At 35.0% G+C, this 23,172-nt stretch overlaps 1 protein-coding gene and 1 pseudogene across 1 annotated transcript; both read right to left on the reverse strand.

Annotated features, from left to right (window-relative positions):
* Positions 1–5,069: 5,069 nt before the first annotated feature.
* Positions 5,070–6,664, reverse strand: LOC134265366 (uncharacterized). Its single transcript, XM_062747584.1, has 4 exons — positions 6,551–6,664; positions 5,948–6,160; positions 5,603–5,719; positions 5,070–5,482 (listed from the first exon to the last, which is right to left on the reverse strand). The coding sequence occupies exons 1-4, from the start codon at positions 6,612–6,614 to the stop codon at positions 5,199–5,201; spliced, it is 678 nt and encodes a 225-aa protein (XP_062603568.1). The 5' UTR covers positions 6,615–6,664; the 3' UTR covers positions 5,070–5,198.
* A 700-nt stretch (positions 6,665–7,364) lies between these two features.
* Positions 7,365–20,236, reverse strand: LOC134265367 (titin-like; annotated as a pseudogene).
* Positions 20,237–23,172: the final 2,936 nt, after the last annotated feature.

The raw sequence follows: 23,172 nt of genomic DNA on the forward strand, positions 1-23,172 counted from the left end.
TTCCGAAATGGGGAAAAAATCTCCTCAAATGATTTTTTTTTTAAATCAAGATCCTTGTCAGCCGTACTGTACGTCCATCGTTAGGTACTTTAGATCGAGCCGAGTGCATCATGCATATGCAATGGTACTTTTTTTTTTACCCCGCATTGTAGCACAAACGTGCGATTCATTCTTGTCCGGCAACATATATATAAGTACATCCTTGATCTCGGTCAATATAAGAAAAACATAGTATTTTCAAAAAGCTTTTAAATACTCTCGCATATAGATCAGAAGAAAACACTTCATTCGAAATCGGATTGTAAAAAAGCAACTTCCATTCTCGATAACATTCAGCTTAGCATACATGAAGAGATAAAGAGTACAGAAAACCAAGAACACGATGAATATTCTATGTGCATAGTAATGATATGCGCAGCTGTATGCGCAGTAAAATTGTTTGTGTAATTTTTAGTTTCCTCTGCTCGTGCAATTTTCGATTTTTGTTTGAGCATATTAAACCCTTTAATCGTGTAAAAAATTTCGGATTCGTGTATTTTTCGTTATGTCTGTGTTACAATCTTTCAAACTATGTGCAATTTTTACCGATACGTGCATTTTTATTTTACTCGTGTAAATTTTTCTTCTAGTTCGTGTATAAAATCGTGATCGTTGTGCAGAAAATAATTTTGAACCAATCGGCGTGCCATATTAATGAGTTAAAGATTATGTTCACACTTTATTCTGCATCAAAGTTTTTCTGACAGAATTCTGGTATTTTTGACCCTGCTTTCGCGAAGCGAGGGACAGCGAGGGACAAAAAAATCTGAGTCGTTCGTCAGTCTGCCAAAAAAACGTAAACCTTGGTCAAACTTTTGAATGAGAAGAGTTAGGGCTTTCATATTTCACAGGCATATTACCTGTGAAGAGTATGGAAGGGAATTACCGCCAAAAGTCTATGTATCTTGCTTTTATTCTTATTCTGACTACTTCTTTATGCTTTGTTATTATTGTAATTATATGTCACTTTATTGTTTTCATATTCGTCTTTATTGCATTTCACTTTGACTTTTATCCTTCTTCATTTTGCCCTTACTTCTATGTTGCTTTATTCTTGTTAATTCATTTTACTTTCTTTTAAATTGATACAGTTTCTTAAATGATTATCTCAATTACGAACGAGAATTCAATCACACAAAGAATGAAGCATATTCAGTGAAGACGAATACAAGTTGTCAAAATTTAGTGCCGCATTATAACGCTAGGTGGCAGGGGTGTTCGCTACGAGTGATGGTAAAACTAGGAAGCAAACCCTTGGGCTCGGGGTTATTAAAGATTTTTCAATTTTCTGCATTAATACTTTATCAATCGAACATTTTTGAAGGCCGATGTTTGTTATAAGATCCAATGATGTACCCGATACATTTATTTCCTCTGCGCACTCGCTAGATGCGTAAGATTTTTTTAAAACATAACTTTATATACTGGTACTTTACTGAATATGCTAATACAGTGGGACTCCCTTTTTGTAAGGGTAAGGGTCAATATAAGGTTAATGTAGTATAGTAGGGATAACATTTAAATTTGATACTATAGAAGAAGTTGAATCTAACCCAAAACCCACCCGCCCCCTTAATATGATTTCATTGGCATCGGAAGCAAAGTGAAAGTTGGGCTAAGGGGGGGAGTTTTTGAAGAAATAGTTTTTAGACCTTCAAAAAACTTGACAAGCATAAAAAAATTTAAGAGAAATGTCCACTGACCAAACACAAAAATCCTATATCGCGTGTGTGTGGTGGTGGTGGTGGTGGATGGGGGGTGGTGGGTTCAAATTTCAGTGCCAATTTCTTTTTTTCAAAACACCACCACTTTCCACATTTAAAACCTATGCTGCATCGAGTCCATGGAAAGTATGTGTGTGTGTGTGGGGGGGGGGGCTAAACCTACGCAGTAATGTTCAATGTCTATATAAGTCTAACGAAGTACAATAGGGGGCTAAGCCCAATACGTCGTGCGGTTCCGACCGACGCCTACTATTTTCAAGTGTGGACAATTTCCTTGGTTTTTTGTTGTTTTTTTTTTTTTTTTTGTTGTTTTGTTTTGTTTTTTTTTCTGCTTGTCAAGTTGTTTTCAGCGGATAGCTTGAATTTTCAAAAACGATGCTACGTCACTGTTCTCTCGCCTGAAAAAATATCACTCTACTAAAGTAATTTGTTAGATAATTGAATTCCCGTTTAACAGTTTAATTGACATAAAAATGCGCGCGATGCCCCTTTATAAATTTATAAATTGCGCGCGTTTTTCAGGACATTCCCAGGCGTGGCGCGCGCGCGAATTGAAGTTAGAGGGGCGCCAAAAGAAAGCAAGGGGTCTGGAGGCCGCCTTGAGGCATAAAAAGGTCAAGGGCAAAGCCCTGGTGGGGGCTCATTGCGAACCCCCGAAAGCCCTTTCTTAGAGATTTTGTAGGGTTGAGGTTTACCAAGTAGGCATATTTACATTTTCTAGACGAAACTGTGATTTATGTTAACTTTGAAAATTTTAGGGGGGTGGGGGCGACCCCCCCTCCTTAAATCCATCACTGGTTCCACCAACTGAACTTTATTTCACGACAGATAGATAGTAATTGCTCCTGCGTGTGATTCTAGGGACGGTGCGTTTGCAAAGAAGTGAGGAGTGTTATTGAAAAGGCAGAGTTGGAACCAGGCTACACCCAGGCATACTAGAAACTCCCCAGTCTTTTTTATGCATTAATATTTTATATTGAAATAGCACTTTTTAATAAAGAAAAGAAATATCTTTTAGGACGCACCGTATTATACATCAGCCAGGAGAGTTAAAAAAATCTTAAAACTTGAAAATTCTATATTTTGGTGGTGAGGGGGGGGGGGTTTTTTCTTTTTTTTCAGTACCAAATATAACTCATATGTACATATGCCACTAAGTACATGGACTACTTTAATATATGAATTGACTACATTGTATTAGCATGTGATTAGTACTGCAACAAAAAGTGCAACTCCTGGGGCAACAAGCCCTGTCGCTGAACTTTTCCGTAGTAAAAAGTATGTTACGTTTAGGAAAATGTTTCGTGGCATCCTCCCCTCTACCGGTGAAACTTACCCCATAGGAGGTCGTACAGACGGAAGTCAGTATATATATTGAGACTTGGGGGTATGATTGTATAACGTCCCTTTAAATTGGAGAATTTTTAACTCAAATGGAGAAGTCACCTCTTGGCGGTGGATAGCTGCAAATTTGTCCTATATACTCGGCACTTATAGCCATTGGGCACAAGGGATCTTTTATCGGGCCAGCACCTACTGCGATACGGGACCTCGGATAATACGCTCTAGATCTCATCCGAAGGACCGAACTCCACGTCCCATAGTGGGATTCGAACCCACGACGTATTGATTGACTCCTTACTACTGTGTTTCGTGACCCTATAGCAGACGCCGTAACCACAGTGCCACGCGGGCAATTGCACCCGAGTGGAGGGGCATCCGGGGGGTGGGGGGGGGGGGCGGAATTCATTATCCATTTGTACTCGTGAAGATTATCTTTGTTTAACCAAATTATTAAAATTATTTAATTATTAACCACTATTAAAATGCCGGGTTTGCTTACCTATTTTTACCAACACTCGTATAGCGAACACCCTGCCACCTAGCGTTATAATGCGGCACTAAACTCGGACAACTTACATTCGTCTTCATTGAATTTAGTGCCGCATTATAACGCTAGGCGGCATTGTTTACATGATTGAATGTACGTTCGTAATCGAGATAATCAAGATAGTTTATTTAAAAAACAATATCAAATTAAAAGAAAGTAGAATGTATTCACAAGAATAAAGCAACATAGAAGTAAGGACACTATAAAGAAAGATAAAAGCTCAAGTGTAATGTAATAAAGACGAATATGAAAACAATAAAGTGACATATAATTACAATAATAACAAAGCATAAGGAAGTAGGCAGAATAAGAATAAAAGCAAGATACATAGACTTTTGGCGGTAATTCCCTTCCATAAGATAAATACAAGTATGACTTTTGTAAACAATGTATTTGGCAATGACTAAATTTTCCATATGCAGACTAATTTGTACAGAAGGGTGTTTTATTATTTATAATTATACATGTAATCTGTGTAAAAAATCATATTAATAAGTAGGATTATGTACATGTATATAAAATATTGAATTATCAATAAGTACAATGCACATCACTGTATTTTTCATTTATGGAAAGATCATGCATTTGAATATAGGAATTACATTCAGATGCACTCTATATGAGCATGCAACACTTGATTATGAATGCATCACTAGCTAATTCTCTATGACTGTATATAAAATTTTCAACATATAATGTGAGTATATATTCATAAATTTCATATTAGTATACCATGATATGAATAGGTTAACCTGTTATTGTATATATACATGAAGTGGTTGACCTTGAGATTGTATGCACAAAAAAGAGACCCATGTTCTCCTGAGTTCCTTAATTTGACAAAAAGGATGAATTTGTAACATGCATTCGATGCACAAAAATGGATGAAGATGTTTTAACTAAAGTAACACAAGAAGGTGGGTGAACTTATGATAATACGAGTATGTAAAGACAAAGTGGATTATTATGAAGAAATTGTATATAAAAGAAATGGGTGATTCAGTGATTGTATATCTTTGAAATACTAGGTGGAACAAAATAGTATACATTTGACATGGGTGAACCAGTGATCATATACATATGAAATGGATAGACCAGTGATTGTATACATATGAAATGGATAGTCAAGTTATTGTATATATATGAAATGGATAGGGTAGTGATTGTATACATATGAAATGATGGTCAAAGTGATTGTAATGGATAGTCAAGTGATTATATTCATATTAAATCAATGGATAGTCAAGTGATTGTATACATATGAAATGAATAAATCAGTGATTGTTCACATATGAAATGGATATAGGCCAGTGTTTGTATACATCTGAATTGAATAGATAGGCATTGATTGTAAACATAGGAAATGATAGACCAGTGATTGTATACACATATAATGGATAGACCAGTATTTGTATACATATGAAAAGGGTGGACCATGGAGTGATTGCATACATACATAAAAATTGGGTAGACCAGTGGTTGTACATGTATACAAATGAAAAGGGTGAGCCAGTGATTCTACATATATACACGACACAGGAAAACTAGTGACTGTTTGCATATGTAATGGGTGAACCACAGTGACATTTCGTGCTCAACACAACACATGAGCTACCTCTGTCAGTTTCTGATTCAGAGTCTGGAGAAGCTATAGGTGGAACCAGTGGTTCAACTGGCTCATTATCAATCGGTTCATTTTCAACAGGCTCATCTTCAACTGGTGACTTAACTGATGCTGTTTCAACAGGAGATTGCACAGGCGACATGTTTTCTATTTCAGGCTGGGGTGTTTCTGGATGTGGTGTTGGCACCTTAGCTTCCTCAAATACTGCATTATTTGTCAATTTAAATTACCAGGCAAGTATGGGTGTGATTCAGAATTCCTACACTCAAAAATAATTTTTCAAATACTTTTATGATGTCAAAAACAAGAAATGCATAAAATTACCTTCATCATCTCCATCTTTTTCTGTTGTTTCCATGGAAACGGGAGGAAGTGAGGTGGAGCTATGATGGGAAGACAACTTTTCTGTTCCGTCCAGGGAGTCTCCTTTCTTACTATGTTCTATGATCAAAGATTAAACAATGTGTCAGACATCATCTTAAGCTTAAAATATCATATTTATGTCATACTTAGTTTTGGATCCAAAGAGTTTAATTATTTCAAGCGAAAAAATATATGTAAATAACTTACATTTCTTTCCCTCAGATATATAAAAAAAATCTGCTTTCTATAATTGTTGCATTCCTCAGAAGATTTACTTTCATAGGTTAAAGTTTGTAAAACACTGACCAGACTCGGATTCCTTGACTTCCTGTCCGTCCTCTAGTCCCTGTTTGAGTTGTGAGTCTGCCTCGGAGCTTCCGTCGAGCCGTGAGGAGTCCAGGTCACTCTCAGGTTTTTCTGCTCCCCATGACTCTTTGGGGATGGAAATGAGATCTCTTTTTGGAACTGTAATGGTTTTCTTAGGAGACAAAGAAGGTGTCCTAAACCTGACTTTTAACCCTGAAAAATTGTGAATTTTGGTATGTTTATAGGTATGAAATATTTTTCTAAAAAGTAAAAGAAAGGAAACTGATGAGGTTAAAATGTTCTAGAGGCTGACAAGAGCTGATAATCTTTCAAAGAGCAGCATTTAGCTAATTCTTAACATTAGTGTGAAAAGGGGCATAACTCTTCATCATCTTTTCTTGTAACACATTGTTACTAATTGTATAAGACAGAGAAAATGTATAATGTATATCTTACAAGTTTATCTTATTCAGCAACCATGCAAGACAATTTAAAATGTATTGTCTTTACATATTATGATATATTTTGATTTAAGCCTATTTTGAAACACAAAATTGATAAATACATGTATACAAATTTTTTTTAAAGATAAATTTGATTTACTTCTGTCTGACACAGGAGAGTGGGGAGAGGAGGTTTCTCTGGCCTGTTTCCGTAACTCCAACATGTCAGCATTTCTTCTCCTTAAAGCCTCCCTTTTCTTTAATGTCTACAGCCCAAACAAAACAAAATAATACATTTTGTGATATATGTTCCATTAAAAGACAGAATTGATCTTTCACATTTCAAATTCTAATGGTATATTAATTCTAATATTTCAATTTACTGTTGAATACAGATGATAAAAAAAAATTGATTTTCAGTGTAAAATTTAAAATATCTACTAGAAATAATTCAAAAGTATAAAACAATTAAGTTATCAAAAAATTTAATAAATCATCAATTTTATGTATTGCACTGCTTTAAATGATTAACTTTGAACATTGAAAAGTTTAATTTATGTAGTTCTGAAAAACAAATTAAAAGTGAACAGTGATTGTACTAATTAAAGGTAAAATACCTGTACCAACTAATGACTACTTGCTAAATTTATGATTTTTGAGTCTCTTTTACCAATAAAAATTACAAAAAAGAAGAAATCTATGACTCCCTACATCCTTAATTTGAAAAAAGGGTAAATTTAAATAAATGCTGTATTAAGTTTTCATGCATTTCATTTCTCCCTAAATTAAAATCAATAATAAAAATACCAGACTGAATAAACAAGTTACATTCATTTAATTATTTCACAGAAATTAATATACATAAACATCATGAGCAGCAACACTGGCAATCTTAGTTCACATTAGGCTATATATGAACCCCTGCCCTTTATAGCAATCCTAAGACATGGAAAACACTAATTATAGTACAGATATATTTTATTTAAAAAATAACATATACATTGTACATTTTATTAACAATATAATTATTTTAATATCATAACATGGCAATAAAAAGATTGATTATTTGCACTATTACACTTTTATATAGTGTGTGTGATACATAAATAAATTTAGCATCATATTGGGGTCTGTAAAAATTTAAATCACAATTTTTCTCTGAATAAATATGAAACTTGAAAAAGCTATAAAAATAACACTGAAAATGGAGAATGTTTTCACTAATATTTTGGACAGTAGGTATTGTTGACAAATGACAAGATGGCCAATGCATCACTTCCTGTTTGAAAGAGATTCTCTTTAACATTGAAATGAACCTATTTTTCTGATGCTAAAAATACACAGATGTACACGTGTAATAAATCATGTTCATCATGTCTGTTTGACAAAACTGTGAGACTCAAGTTTAAGCATGTCACTATCTCATGAATGTCCAAGCTATAAATGAAAATGTACTATATTTGCCTCAAATGGAAATGAAATGAATACTTTCTCAAGTATTATTCTGGATACATAGTATTCACACTCACAAAGCAAACAAGAAATATTTGTCAACTTTTTGTATTCCATAACAGTTGATATATTTATATTATAACCCATATGTTACATAATATATGTTTTGCAAAAATTAAGCATAATTTATTTGTGTGATAATACTGTTATATTCATTTACACAATATATGGAAATCAAAAAATAATAAAATCTATGTACAAATATTTCCTCCTCATTCAGTAAAAAAGCCATTTCCATTATTTGATATTTGTGGCAGTAAAAATATTGTAACAATCTGACCACAGTGACTACGTACATCTCTTTTTTGTTCAGTTTGATATTTAAAAAAAAATATAAAGTATATCACAGAGTCATACAGCTCTTCTTCATTTCATCAATTCATAACAGCATTCAAAAATGCTAAGAATTTTGATATTTGTATTGAAGCAAGGTAATAAACCAATATGGTCTTGAATATATTTTTCACCAAGCTTTGACAATTTAAAGAGATCATGTGACATGAATCATGTGACTCATTCGCCCACAGCTATTGGTGGTGTTGACCTTGTTGTAGTCTGGGTACTGATCACACCTGTTCAAACTGGGCTTTCCGACTGCTGAGATTATTGTCTCTCGGACTCGTAGGTGGGCTCAGTGTTCCCCCTCTTGATTTCCTGTCAAAAAAGAACATAAAAAGTCAGCTTGTTAAGATTGCAAAAATTAATGATAGCATTTTTTTAAGGCAAATGATTAGAAAATTATCAAGAATATTTACTTCCTTATGAGTTTCATATTTACAAATTAAAGGAAAATCAGTTTCCTGATAATTAATCAAATTTTGCAAAAATTAATTTACGCAGCTATATAAACTTAAGACAAAATATCAATCACTGTATATATATCTGAATTAAAATGACAGTTACAACTTATTCAAACAAGTATTCATAGTTGTAATTGAAAAATTGTAATAAATTTTATTCCCCTATAGAACTTACTTTAGTTCCTCCTCTCTCTCCCTCATCTCCCGCAGTTCTTTCTCGATTTTGGACTCGGCCTGATTTCTAGATTCCCTGTATGAAAAGAGGCTCCACCAGTTTTGACTGTTGGCCTTTTGTACTTGACTGGCTCTTCCTTGCTGATTTGTGGGGACATCTTTGGGGGTTCCACATCACCGTTTTCGGAGGGGGTGTTTGATGAACTTGGACTATCCCCAGGGAGGGGAAGGCTTGATGTACTTTTCCTTGTTACAAAATTTCTTTTCACTGGTCCTTCATTTTTAGGAATGCCAGCAACTTCTGCATATTTTAATGTCCCTATGTGTTCCTCAGAAGTTGAGATAATCTTTCCCTCATCTCTAAGCTTGTGTTCCCTTTCTTTCTGTTTTAAAATTTCGTTTTGTAGCCGTGATGTTGCAAAGTTTCTCATGGACTTTGTTCCTTCTGCAGTGTTGACCTTGTTTCTGTAGTTATATGACACAGGTTCTTCATTCACTGAAGACTTTTCCGAGACATCGTCCCCTGCTGGTTTCTACGACTTCAGAAAGTAATGGCAGTCCTTTCTGACGCCTCAGTTCATTTTCCCTTTCTCTTGCTATTCTGATTTCACGTTCAATAGGAGTTTCCTTCCTTTCCACTGGTTTGGAGTCTGTTTCATCCTCTTCTGCCGAGTCTGCAATGGGCTGAACACGAACTGAGCGTGAAGGGGTGTGACTAGAAACTTTGGGGGATTGAACACTTGGAGATAGTTGCCATGTCTTTTTCACAGTTTCTTGTGTAGGGGTTTTGGGTGGTGGTGGTTGTTTGTTGGTTGCTTCAGGAGCAGGACTAGGCTTGCTGCCTCCATGCATTCGCTCTCTCATCCTACGAATTTCCTCCTCCCTTTCTTTTGCCTCGCGTAGTTCCTTTGCAATAAGACTCTCTCCTTCATGATGAAAAGGTTCCTGAATTGCCTCTTCATATGTGACTTGCTTACTGTTTGTCACTGGTGCCTCCATTTTTTCTGGTTCTTGTGAAACTGGTTCTACCTTTTCCGGTTCTGGTTCCTTTACTTCTGGCTCTTTATTCAGAGAGTGTCTTTTGGCGATTTCCTCCTCTCGTTCCTTCTGGAGCCGAATTTCCTTGGCAATGAGACTCTCTCTACTGCTATCTGGGTTCTCTTCAACCTGTGGAAAAAAATATTCAGTCCTTGTAAAAACTGTGTAACATGTGTGAGTTGCCAATAAAATCAATCACGAACACAAAGCTTCATTCAAGGTATATTGATAAAGAATAAGACGGCTAATGCAATACTTAAATAAAACCCATATATCATCTAATGCACATATAACATTATGTAGGACTTTTTTTTGTCATTAAAACAAAAAATTCTTATTCTTTTAGGTTTCTATTTATAACTCTTAAATGATGCAGGAGTCTTGGAACAATTGAGAACTTCATATATTGAATTTTTTTAAATTTCATAATATTAATCTGCATCAGTGGTTATTTAACAATTTATTTTAACATGCTTTCTCACTGGTAAAAAACATCACATTTTAAAATTTTTCACCTACCAGGTAAAAGAGTAATCTTTAATGATATCGGGTGAGGTAAAAGCTGTAAACTTTCAGTGTATTTCGTTATATACCCAACAAATACTTTATCCGACTTCATTATTCACACAAACCTGGGCTGGGCTCAAATCCCAGCCAAGATTTTATTGAACAGGTATGTATGTCATAAATTTCACTGGATGCCAATACTTTGTCTCAAATTGTTCAATGACACATATCAAGTCAAGGTAAAAATTTGTGTAGGATGGCTGATTTTTCTTTATCAGAATTTTTAGTAACCAGGCGTTTAGTGCAACTGCTGTAGACTTATCCATTTACTAGTTTATTTTCATCTGTGGTGATTTATCAAACAGTTTTGCAATTGCACAACAAGTCACCCACGCAGTAATTTTTTAACTTATGATTCACTTCCATTTTAAATGCATTTTTAAACCCCCTTTTTTGACTACTGGGTATTTTAACATACATTTATGAGCTTAATCTACAAGTTAGTGGTCGTTTTAAATTTTTCCACATTAATAATTCATAGTAACACATATATTATAATGCATTATTCATAATATTAAAGTATTTCCTTTTATATTCTTTAATATTCAGTACTAAAAAACTTTTCCATTCTACACAGCTACACAATCATGCACCTTACGAATGTTCAATTAATATAGGATTAGTTACCTGTGATCTATATACAATTTAAGCGTGTTTTGACCCTAACTGACCTGAGGGGTGACAGCCGGCGGGGCTTTTGTTGTCAGTGCCTCCTCTCTCTCCTTCTGCTCCTCTATTTCCTGCTGAATCAATGTCTCCCGTTTCTGAAGCTCTGATCCCCGATCAGCCTCCGTCATCTCGTGGTACATTGTCTTGAATTCTGTGTTGTTGTTTTCATTTTCGAACATTTTCGTATTGACCTGATTTTTGGAGGCATTCTGTCGTTTGGCAAGTTCCATGCGTTCTTCTTGTTCTTTTCGCAGCATCTCCTCTCTTTCATTTGCCAGACGAATTTCACGTTCAATTGCACTTTCGTTTGCGTAAGGGTCCTCCTCCATTTTGAATGGTTTTCTTGGCTGTGTGTCTTCAACTTCTGGATGAGGAATCACTTTGGAAGACGGATTGGGTTTATACGGAAGTTTCACCTCCCAGTGTTTGACTGGTGTGCTCGATTTCTTGGGAGTTACCTTCGCGGGACTTGGGTCAGTCTTGCCAGAACTCTGTAGGATGGTCTCCCACTGTTTTCTAGTGGAGTTTAAGTCTGCTATGGACTCCCTGTTCACAGTGTCTGTATTTCCATCCTCTTGTACAACATTATGACTGTAAAGGTCTACTTTGGGAGGTACTTCATCAAAGTTTATTGGTGTACCTTTGGACTTCACCGGTGAAGGAAGATCTTCCTGGTCATTCGCCTCTAACACAACACTGCTTTTGACGTCTGCTTGCTTACTCTCTGAAACACAAAATTTTTCTTCATAAAACTTCCAATCAAAACTTCAAATTTCAACCAGCTTAAAAGGTAACTATAGAAAAAAAAGCACTGATCACTGGCAGATTGTCAGTTCATATATTTTTCCATCAACCATGCATGCCTACTTTGTTTTTCCCTACTAGATCTAAAACAAATCAATAAAATCCCGGACCACCTTTCCCAAGACAAATAGAAGCAGACGTTCAAACAGGTAACACTATCTAACATTGAAGTACAACTTTGATTCAATTCAGGGTAACTGTACACAGAGACATACCATTAAAATTCTTCAGTTAAATCAAATGACTTTTTTAATCCTCAAATTAACACAGTCTGGTAAGTTAATCCCAAAGTTTTCGTAGAAGATTTTTAACGTAATCTAACAACCTGTACATGTATATCCTCTTTCCTCAAAGTTAAAGAATGTGACTCAGACACATTCATTACACGCAAGTACACCTGAAGGTTTAAATCACAATGTCATCAAATGAAAAATAAAATAATATGAATCTTTAATACCTGTCAGAGATATATATATATATGCACAAGCAAAGCGCACAATACTTCACCAATGACACCTCCGGCAAATTATGATTGCACTAAAACAGTAATGGCGCTTGTCTTTTAATTGAATGCAAAATTGAGGACAGTGACGTAAATGGGGGTGACCTGTCGGGGCGGTGTTATAATGTTTACCTACCTGATGGGATATCCGTCTGACAGACAGAAAGATAAGAAGTCTACTTATAGCTCAGCTCTCAAACATGCATTTTAAAAAATGGGCAAAACTTTTTAAGACCTAGCTGATCCATGTCACTTGGGTACGATCTGCATGTTCTTTTTTATACTCGGACAATTAATAATTCACTTAACCCATATATATCCTTCTTTAAGAAATTTTCAATATTTACTTAGTTGTATTTAAATTCTTGTTATATTCTATCTTTTAATTACATACTGAAAAGAATGAAATTCTTTGAAAAATTTAATGCCTCAATTGTTTACTTTCTATTCAAACCAAATGGTTTAAAAGTGGAATAACTAGATGTTACAGCCTTTTTTTCCTTTGATGGATCATTGAAAACACTTTTTTTTTCAGAGGGCCTGGCACTTCTATACTGAGTATTTACCTTACCTGTTTCAGGAATATGAAGAATAAGAGTCGCATTGGATGAAAAGGTTTCAATGTATGCCATTTTGTAATATTAACAATAAAATCTCTCCAAATATTTGATCATAAATCAATTCCTCATTCAACTGCAGTCTCCTTTGAATTTCATACTGTTAAGCACTTAAACGGAAAATATTCCTCAGCCACAAAAATTCAGCGAAAATATGAAGTCGGCAAAACGGGTGTGTTGTCTTAAGTTTGATATGTAAGCAGGTGAATTTCACTCAATAATCTCCCTCTTCAGTCAAGTATATATTGGTAGCTATAGACCCTGTATCTCTGCCTGACGCACCTGGTCTGAAATGGTTCAAACTTTTCACTATGATCTAGATAAGCCTCACCCTCTTGTTGGGGCATTGTTTGTTTCGTTAATCTGCCCAGGTAAAATTAATTATGTAGGTACATCTCTGACAATTCAGGAAATATTGTCTAGAGAGGGTGAAAAAATGAATGTCAACCCTTCTGATAACAACCGACAGGCCTGGAGGTTACATCTGGCCTTAGCGGCTTGCCTAAGCCCTATACCATAACTTGCATGACAACCAACACAAAAGCCAAAAATCTTGCCCTTTATATAAAGTAATGCAACATATATCATACTGCATATGCAGAGAATTTTTTCATTTTTAAAGAAGTCATATCAAATAGCAGTTTGTTATTCAGAGAAAGTGAAAATTATACCAGAACCTTTATTCCATATCTTTCTATCTTATTCTAAAAATGAATCCCCCATAAACAGAATAATAAAAACACATACATGTATTATATTTATGCAGTAAATGCTGTTTCTTACATATATGAATATTATCTCCTTTATTAAATCTGCCGTGAGTGTGGGCAGTGAGCGTTTTCCCGGAGAGAAAGTTTATAATATACATCGCCCCCATTCATATTCACTTGTCATAAATTTTAGGGTATTTAGACTTTCTGATTATTTAAAAACCCCTCAAGACTGACTATAAATTAAATTTCCACACATATCTCTACTGGTTCAGATGAAGAGATAATGAATTTCTAGATATATATACTGTAAACTTTTGTAGATATACAATGACACTTTATTGCTCAACGCTCAATTACAACTCTTGCTTTCTATGGCAGATATTAATTCTATGCAAAATCTATTTGGAGGATACATTTAATAAGAGCAGTTAGAGTATATATCCCCCATGGTGTTGATATGAAAAGCATGATAATTATCTTTTTTTCGCTTTTGAGAAGTGGACGAAAAATGACTTCTTTAAACCATCAGAAGTTAAACAAAATAAAGAGACCTAGAGTCACTCTTGTAAAAATGTGTACCAATATTTTTTACTATGTAAAGGCCTTTTTTTTTAAACAATGTTTTGGATAAAAGAGAAATGATGATTTTATCAAACTTTATAAAAACATTATCAAAGTGGCTGCAATGGAACAAGGGCACTACAAGGTGGGGCATCCCCCTGTAAAGAGCTTGCAGCATTCCACATTGATTCCAATGGCATGCAAATTATGTCACTTCTGTTTCACACAGAATTTACTCACTCACTCACTCACAAACAAACAGACACAACTGCATTACTTTATTCCATCTAACTTTGTTGCGAGGGGATAATTATGTGTTTATAATAATAATAACAAAACCATATCAAATTAAAAATATTTCCTTGCCATGCATTGCAAACAATTTTACCATAGAAATTTTTTTGCACATAATTTGTGAATAAAACTAAATCTACAGTTATTTTAAGCAAGTAAATGATGATTTGAGACAGGTACATACCATAAATGAGAAAGGGAGTAGACTGGGGATTGTCCATTAATTAATAATTAGTCTTTCCTAAAGCATCCAGACCCATAAAGCTACTGGTATAAAAGTACAAACATACCCCTATATACCTTGATAAGATAAATCCCACATAACACATATAGTTGACCTATCACTGAACAATTGTCCATCTACAACAATAAATTGAATCAGATAAGAATTCATCTATTTGTATATATACCTGTGATTTTAACTTTGCTTTCCTCAGCTACTGCCATGATCCTTAAACATGCAACTTCCAGTATAGATGCAGATATATTACGATCAATACCTTAAATACAGGTAGATCTGGGACTAGAATAATAATTACCAAAAGTAATTATGACAATAATGTTTTTTCCCCTCTCTCGGTTCCCAAAACTGCAGCACACTACAACACTAAAGTGACCAACTCCTTGACCAGCCTAGCAGTAGCTGGTGAAATCGAACTTCTGCATAAGTAACTAAGGCTTTACCTAATTACACCTGTATTTCTGTAAAATGCCAATTAACCTCACTTACCTTGTCAGCAACAATAATTGCCCCTTCTTAACGACTTGGCTCATTACCACTTAATTGTTATCACTTTGTTCTTGTGTTTATTTAAGAGAAATAATTAAGACCTCAAAAATTTTCATTTCCTAACAAATTTGGGGGTTATCTGTATATTGAAATATTTGGATGCATTACACTACTAATATTGTTGAGGGGGACTATAGAGGAGAATTTTAATCAAAGCACATCATAAATTGACATTAATTTGAAAATAATTTCTAAATGACAAATAATTCTCTGGAAATAAATTGGAAGTATGATTAAACTTAAATCACAGACTTACTTACAAATTAAGCATAGTGCAAACGTTTCAGCTTAGTATTTTTTGTTCCGTTACCCTTGAGGTTTAAGTATATATACATCCAGGATTGGAATACTATAAGTGCCGTTTTTATGATGTTGATCTTGGAAACGGAGTTACGTCCATTATCTCACCTGTTTTCTGCACATAATATATCCGCATCCTGGCACTTCTTCTCTCGCTGCCATCCACCGGTTCGGATATTGATCACAGAACGATTCTCATAACTAATGGCTCAATTTTACAATATTACACCACGTATGAATTTGTTCCTGCACTTACAACACTAATTTACGAGATTACAGAAGCCAAAATCAACATTTGGACAAGTAGATTAATATCTCAGGTAATGTGATTAAACAAATTAAAAGATTAATACAGGTGTAGTACAGAAATAAAAGTAGATACTGGCCATATTATTTGTCCTTATATGGACAAATAAACAAAACAAACTGGATATAATGACTCCTTAGATCCACAATTCCAGTGAATTGCAGTTAATTTTTGTCCCCTGTGTAATCACGATACAAAGGTACGGCTAGTTTGTACCCGGCATCCTGCCAAAGTTCCTGTTTTATCTTGGGTCGCATAAAAGCCTTACACACCCTTCTACAGCTCCCATTCAGTCCGCTTATTTGGCATAAATTCGGTAACAAACACGGCTATTCAGCAAGGTGATAAGTCACTTAGAAACTGTCTCAGCAAAAGAGAATCTAATAATATACGGCCATCCACAATCTGAATACAGAAGTCCGTTCAAAATACCCACTAAACCCATATCACATACAGGACTTTTCAAAGTTAAGTATGTCTGCCTCAAAATCAATAGATGAAATCAATTCTTTCAAAACAATACCTTTCTTTACAAATTCTAACCCGTCACTTTTTTTCTACAGCTTGGAATGCAGTTCTTTGAAATTAAAAACCTTATAGCAAAATCGTTAACATGGTATTATTAATTTGCCTCCACTGCATGTGTGTAAACTTTAGGTGAACATTGTAATCAATACAAAACATCAGGCAACTATTTACACTGATGCCAAAAATTTACCTGCTAAGCCTTTAATTAATAATTAAAATTCCAAAGAACTAAATCAATTTTATGGAATTATATACTTTTTTGGTCATAATGCATATAAAAAGCACATCAATAAAGATCAAATAAAGCAACAAGCCTCTAAGGAAAACTAACCTGTTTAGCAACATTCCTTAAAATAAATGGGAAAAAAGTGGGATTTTTTCTCTCAATATGTCAACCCCCTAGCAAGCAATGACCCAACTTCTCCTCAAGAAGACTGGCTTTTTTGTAAAGGGGATAATAAGACATGTGAAGTGATGGTTATCTAATGTCTATAACAGTTGACCATTTCAGTTTGTCAAAGACTTTAGCCTTCAGAAAATGGCCAAAGGAGTTTAAACAACTTGTTGATTTAATCATGTTTGTTGGTCAATTAACACACAATGGTGTCATTGAAGGAATAAGACAAGGCCTCTGCCTTAGTGTTTGATTCTTTACATTTAACGACATTCCACTGCTTATCTGTTTTCATAATTTCAAGAATTAGACACTGATCGACTCAGATGATTTCACTGTTGTTGTCTGAATTACATAACTTAAATTCCTCCTTTTTTTAAAAGAACTGAATCATAATAGAAATACTAGTCGTTCATACTTAGTCTAGCATTATACTCTTTTGTTCCTAGGACAAAATGATTGTAAAAATAATGTTCACATATTATTACTGTATGCTATTGCATTAAATCACTTGATGTCATTGTGCCAATCATTATCCTATTCTTTATTCAAGATTTTAAATAGAACTACCAGTATACTCATTGTGTAATCTGCTAACACCTTAAGAAGGAATTTAAGTTAAAAATCTTGACAATTAAAGTGAAATATTTTGTATTTTGAGACATATGAAGATGTCTAAAGTCTGGGAGAGTATATCATTTCAATACAGCACAAGATACATTTCAATTGTTATGGGAAAAAAACAGAAAAAATACCATCAAATCTCTTAACAATAGTTTAAAACCCCATATATTACAAAAAAAAATAACCAACCTTACAGTGTATACATTTCAAAAAGTTGTCTGCATATAAGTTCCACAAGAAAAAGCTTTTCATGACATAATTCATAAACACAAATAGATCTACCTCATAACACAACCAGGAAATGAAGAAAATCAAGAAAAGTAAAACTTACAGTTAAGAAACTGTCCTACCTCAAGGTGACAGTAGTGAAAAAAGCATAAGCACACTTCATTGTCAAATCCTTAAACAGGTTCTAAATCGGGAAAACAGGTTAGTAAATATTACCTGTACGGTCTGCACCTAAAGACGTGAATCAACGTGATCTAGCCACTGAATAAATTAATTGTACAAACTGTATAAAAGTTCAATTACTCTCTCTCTATGTTAGAATCAAGATATTTAATAAATACAGCTTTTACAAACATGCCAATCCTTTTATCTGTCCGAATTAATCAGCTGTGAAAATTTAAGGGTTATCTCTCTTTGGTCGTACAGGTAGGTGATGAATCAAGTCAAAATAAATTCAAGGTATAAAGTAAAATATAAAAATGAAGTACTATAGATTTGAAAGTGCCCATCAATTCTTGTTCCATGGCACAGGTCAATGGATGTGAGTAATTTGCATTAAAACATCCCTGGGCATAGAAAAACAAGAAAGACTTCTTACCATCATTGGCTGAGACCACTGCAAACTCTGTGATGCCCCTCCTCTTGACCATGGACTGACTGATGACCGCCTTCCTCTCTCCGTCCACCTTCTGGAGGTGTTCGTCTGACATCTCCTTGGACGTGGATCGGATCGTCATCTTGGGGGGCTGATTCACAGTCTCTGAAAACTGCTGGGCCTTTTTAACAAAAACTTTGGTCTCTGTGTTAGGTACCTCTGTTACGTAGGATGAATGAGTCTGGTAGGAGACTTCAGAGGCAATGGGAACAAACTCTGGCTTGGCTTCTATCTTAGTAACACTGATCTCATCTGAGGGCAAGGACTCAGAAGTTGGCTCACTTTCGGCCAGAGTGACCTTGACCTGCTCCACAGTGTCAGAGATGACCTCGTCCTTGACATCCTCCAGGGTACTGCTGAGGCTGACCTGGTTGGAGTTGACCATGTCCTCGAAGGCTGAGTCCGCCTGAGATGTGGGGGACTGGACAGAGGTGCTGTGAGACAAAAGCTGTATATCCCCACTCTCTTCTATCTCACCATCCAGCAGGTTCATAGGAATATGGTGGTCAGTTTTGTCATCCCCTGATTCAAAAATACAGATTTCTTCCATTAAACATTTAACTTCAATATCTATTGCTATTTTACAAGTTGACTAGACACCTTTCATATCATTCATAATATGCAAGTCATTGAAATCCATCAATTTTATTTTACTATTTTTTTTAATATTGATGACAAAATATTATGGTATGTATAAAACCTTGATTTTATATTATCTTAAAAAACCTGTTTTTCCAAACATCATAAATAATCAGAAATCATCTAGTTACGCTCTTAACTGGGGTCTAAATGACTTTTTTATGCTACCGTTCATCATAAAACTCTAATAATCATACATCACTGTCTACTTTCAGTTTTCCTGCCTTAACCTCACATGGCTTTCGTCCCAGTAATAATGAGCTTACCTGGAGTGAATGAGCCGTTCTGATTGAGAAGGTCGGATAAATCAGAATCAGCATCCGAGTCCACCTCCTTAAACTCTTTCTCTTCTTTCAAGCTGATCTCCAGGGAACCTTCACTGGGTACTATTGAATCCACCTCAACAGACATTTTGGCAGAAATGGATCCCTCAATAAGATTGTCTTTATCACTAATGTCACTAAGCTCAGGCTGTCCAGAACTCTCTACCGCAACCTCTTCAGTTTTTAAAATTTCCTCTTCTATGACAGGAGCAGAAGTTTCAGTGACTTTGACTTCCTGTGCTATCACCACAGCTTCTTCTCCAATGGAAGCAGTGTCTGGTTGTTTGGGTAGAAGTGGAGGTGGTGCAGAATTTGGCAGATCTGGGGGAATCGAGTCTATACTACACAAAGATACCGTGTCTGGATTGGGAATTTCAATATGTTCTTTAGAGAAAGACACAGCTTTGCTTGGGGCTTCCTTTTCTTCAGAAACTTCTGGAACAATTTCAATGAGTTTGATATCTAAATGATTCACAAGTATACTCTCCTTCTCATTGGGATTAAGTTCAGAGTTCAATGTTTCACCCTTTGTTTTATTTTCTATCACAGTAATGCATTCTTCACTTGCTCTTTCAGAGTTAAGTTGTTCAGATTCAGTTTTGGACACCTCTGGAATTACACCCTCTGGAATTTTTTCTAAAGTTACACTTTCTGGAGAACAAGAGACATTAGATTCTACAGCAGACTCAAAGACTTCTTCTGCAGGAGCAGATTCGACAGGTTTCTCCTTCTGATCTTCGCTGAAGAGAAAAGATGACCTTGGAGACCCAGGGTTGTTGTTTTCTGTAGTTTTTGGGGATGCAGGTTCCTCACCGCTGCTGGATTTCTTTCTTCTTGGAGGTCTCTCTGGATTTCCTGCTCCAGACGGTACCGGGATTCTAGATTCTTTACGTGGAGAACAGGGTGGAGGGGGGGCTCGGGTTTTCTTTGTAGAAGCTAGGCGAGTGGGACTGGTGGAAGTTGAGGTCTCGGTTTCTGGACAAGTTCTAGATTTTGGTTCTGGTTTATCACTCCTTAAAGGTGAGGACAGTGGCCTGTCAGGGGCCCTGGATTTCTCGGTTCTGTTTTCGAGGTTTAGAGACCGACGGTTTAATCGCTTCTCCCGTGCTGCTTCACTATCTTCATTCTTCCTGTCCAGAACGTAACTTCTGCGTTTGGCTGTGTAATCTTTGTCGGCTGAGCTCTTGGATCGTCGTGGGAACTTTTGTTTCTCTCTCTGTTCCTCTTCCTCTTTTTCCTTTTTCCTGGCTAAATAGTCAGACGGGTTCCTCTGTAAAGAGAAATTGTACCCAATTAAAGCAACATGCAGAAATAATATTTCCTATTACACAAATAGAACACTAATTCGTGTGATAATTTCAAAACAAAATCAGCTTACAAAGTTGTATAAATTAAGCATAATATCACAATATATTTTAAGCTTAGAGCAAATTTATATCCACAGAGATATCAAATATTCTTCTTGTCCAGATCAATGATACAAATGAACGAAAAAAATCTATTTATCACAAAAAAGAACACAATTCTGGCTCAACATGTGTTACCAACCTATAAGATATATGCATCTATCAGAAATCAGTAAAACGGAATCAAGTAAGAAAGGAATTTATTACTTCCTCGTATACGACTTCAACATTTAAATTTGTCATCTCATTTTTTACTCCTTATACCGCATGAAAAAAAAAAGAAAGAAAATGCCAAGACTTTTTTTTTTAAATTTAGTTCACAATAAAATGCATTCAAAGTGATTGTGCTACCTGAATGGTGACATAACTTACTCAATACACAGATGGAATGCGTTATTGATTTGGAGGCTTTCTTTAAACTGATATAATAAAACTGGGGTGCGTTTGGCTAGGTCAACATACCTGGTCTTTCTTACTGGGTAACAAAAATCTCTATACACATATTTCAATACCTCTTCAAGACTTGACGAAACTTGCCCCTTTTTCTTTCCACTGATTACAATTATTAGAACAAAAGCTGACCAAGTGTGATTTGAATTGTTAATTATAAAAAATTTGACCTTATGAGTGGCATTTAAATTTTTTACAAACATCTTGACAAAGACTAAATTAGAATTACAAATATACAAATTCATTTTAAACTAATATGTGCCATTTACCAACTTAGCCATGAAATTCGTCAAAAGAAGTGAAGTAAACCTACACGCACTATAATGACTTACCCGTGTTAAGAAATATAATGGTAAACGTAATCCGAATCAAATTCCTACCTATAGCCGGCTGCAAGCTATCTACCTGTGACAATGAATACACAGGGTGCTCTCCAAATTTATGATCTGGCAGGAATTCAGGGGAAGGATTGACATATACAACAATCAATACTCAATCTATATCACCATTTTCTCAAAGATTTTAAAAATCTTGGGAAGGTAACGCTAACTCTAAAAAGGGAACTAACCACTGATTTATGGCTGTTGACAGATTTAGAATTTCCACATAAAGAGGCGATATAGTACATTTTTTTAAACCCCCCCCCCCTTAATTTCAAAAATTTAAAAATATCTTTACAACTGGTAGCTTACAAAACTTAAAATAAGAAAATTAATATTTTTTTTCCTATTGTTGAAAATTAGACAAAGAAATAAAAGAACATTTTTTAAAAAACACTTCTTCCACCAAATACTTACAGTACAGTTTAGTGTATCAGAGGACAATGATTCATGGTAATTATAAAGAGATCATTGGATACTACAGAGCTATTTACATGGCTATTATACACCTAAGTAGGTGCAACTTTCCCTGTAATGCTTTGTAACCTCGGGTGCACAGCAATGATTAGGAATCAATCATAGATCGTCTGCCCCTTGTCAAATCAATAACCATTAGTTTTATTACAGTCATTATTAGTCAACATCAAAGTTAGGTTTATAGTTAATTAAATGTCCTATAGACAATCAGACAGCTACTAGTTTACTAACAGATACATGTATTACTTTAACATCATCATTTCAGGAAGTCCAAAAGTACATGCATCTGGTATTTTTCTCTTAGTTAGAATGGTATGAGGATTTATCAGTCTAGATATTGTTTAAGCTTTAATCACTATATGAGGTGATATTTTCTTCTGCAGATTGACTCTTTTGATTGAACAGCAAAGCTATCAATGTGCAAAATTCCTATGTATCCTATTGCCACAAAAATGGCATCTTTTCTTATAACTAGCACAATTCAAACACATGCATCTCCCCAAATACATTAATTGTATATAAATAACAAAAAAGGTGAATGATTGAATTTGCTCAAAAATTTGAAATAAAAGTAAATTAATTTACAAAGTAGAAACAACCAGAGCCCCATGGTCCACAATGTTCACCTGAATATGGCCCTGTTGTTTAACGACAGAAGATTTTAAAAGGACTAATCATTGATGTCCTATTCTTAGATTTTTTTACCTACATATTCCTCTGCAAAACTTTAAAACCCATTGTTGCCCTATTTTAAGCCTAGTGGTCAGGCACTGTAAAAACTTGTATCTACATTTTATAAAGGTTTCACATAAATTTACTTATCTGGCCCAGTGGTGTTTTAAAGAAGATTTTTAAAAGATGCAACCCAAGTTTCATCAATTCTTATACTAATTAACTCCTTATAAAAAAGGGTGTAGCCCATCATTTGAACAAACCTTCAGCCAAGGATGCTTTGTGGCAAGTTGTGTTGACATTGGCTAAATTATTCTGGAGACAGAGTAAAAAATATGGAAAGTTGCAGGAAAAAAAG

Source organism: Saccostrea cucullata, unplaced genomic scaffold (assembly GCF_032062105.1).
Source record: "Saccostrea cucullata isolate Sc308-1 unplaced genomic scaffold, CSIRO_AGI_Scuc_v1 ctg9630, whole genome shotgun sequence".
Classification (NCBI taxonomy): domain Eukaryota; kingdom Metazoa; phylum Mollusca; class Bivalvia; order Ostreida; family Ostreidae; genus Saccostrea; species Saccostrea cuccullata.

Excerpts from the sequence above, each read along its gene's own strand:
- LOC134265366 (XM_062747584.1), bottom strand. The coding sequence starts at position 6,614 with ATGTTGGAGTTACGGAAACAGGCCAGAGAAACCTCCTCTCCCCACTCT. Across the intron at positions 6,161-6,550 it reads CTCTCCTGTGTCAGACAGAA|GGTTAAAAGTCAGGTTTAGG; the intron begins GTAAATCAAATT and ends ACAATTTTTCAG. Across the intron at positions 5,483-5,602 it reads AAAAGATGGAGATGATGAAG|TATTTGAGGAAGCTAAGGTG; the intron begins GTAATTTTATGC and ends CAAATAATGCAG.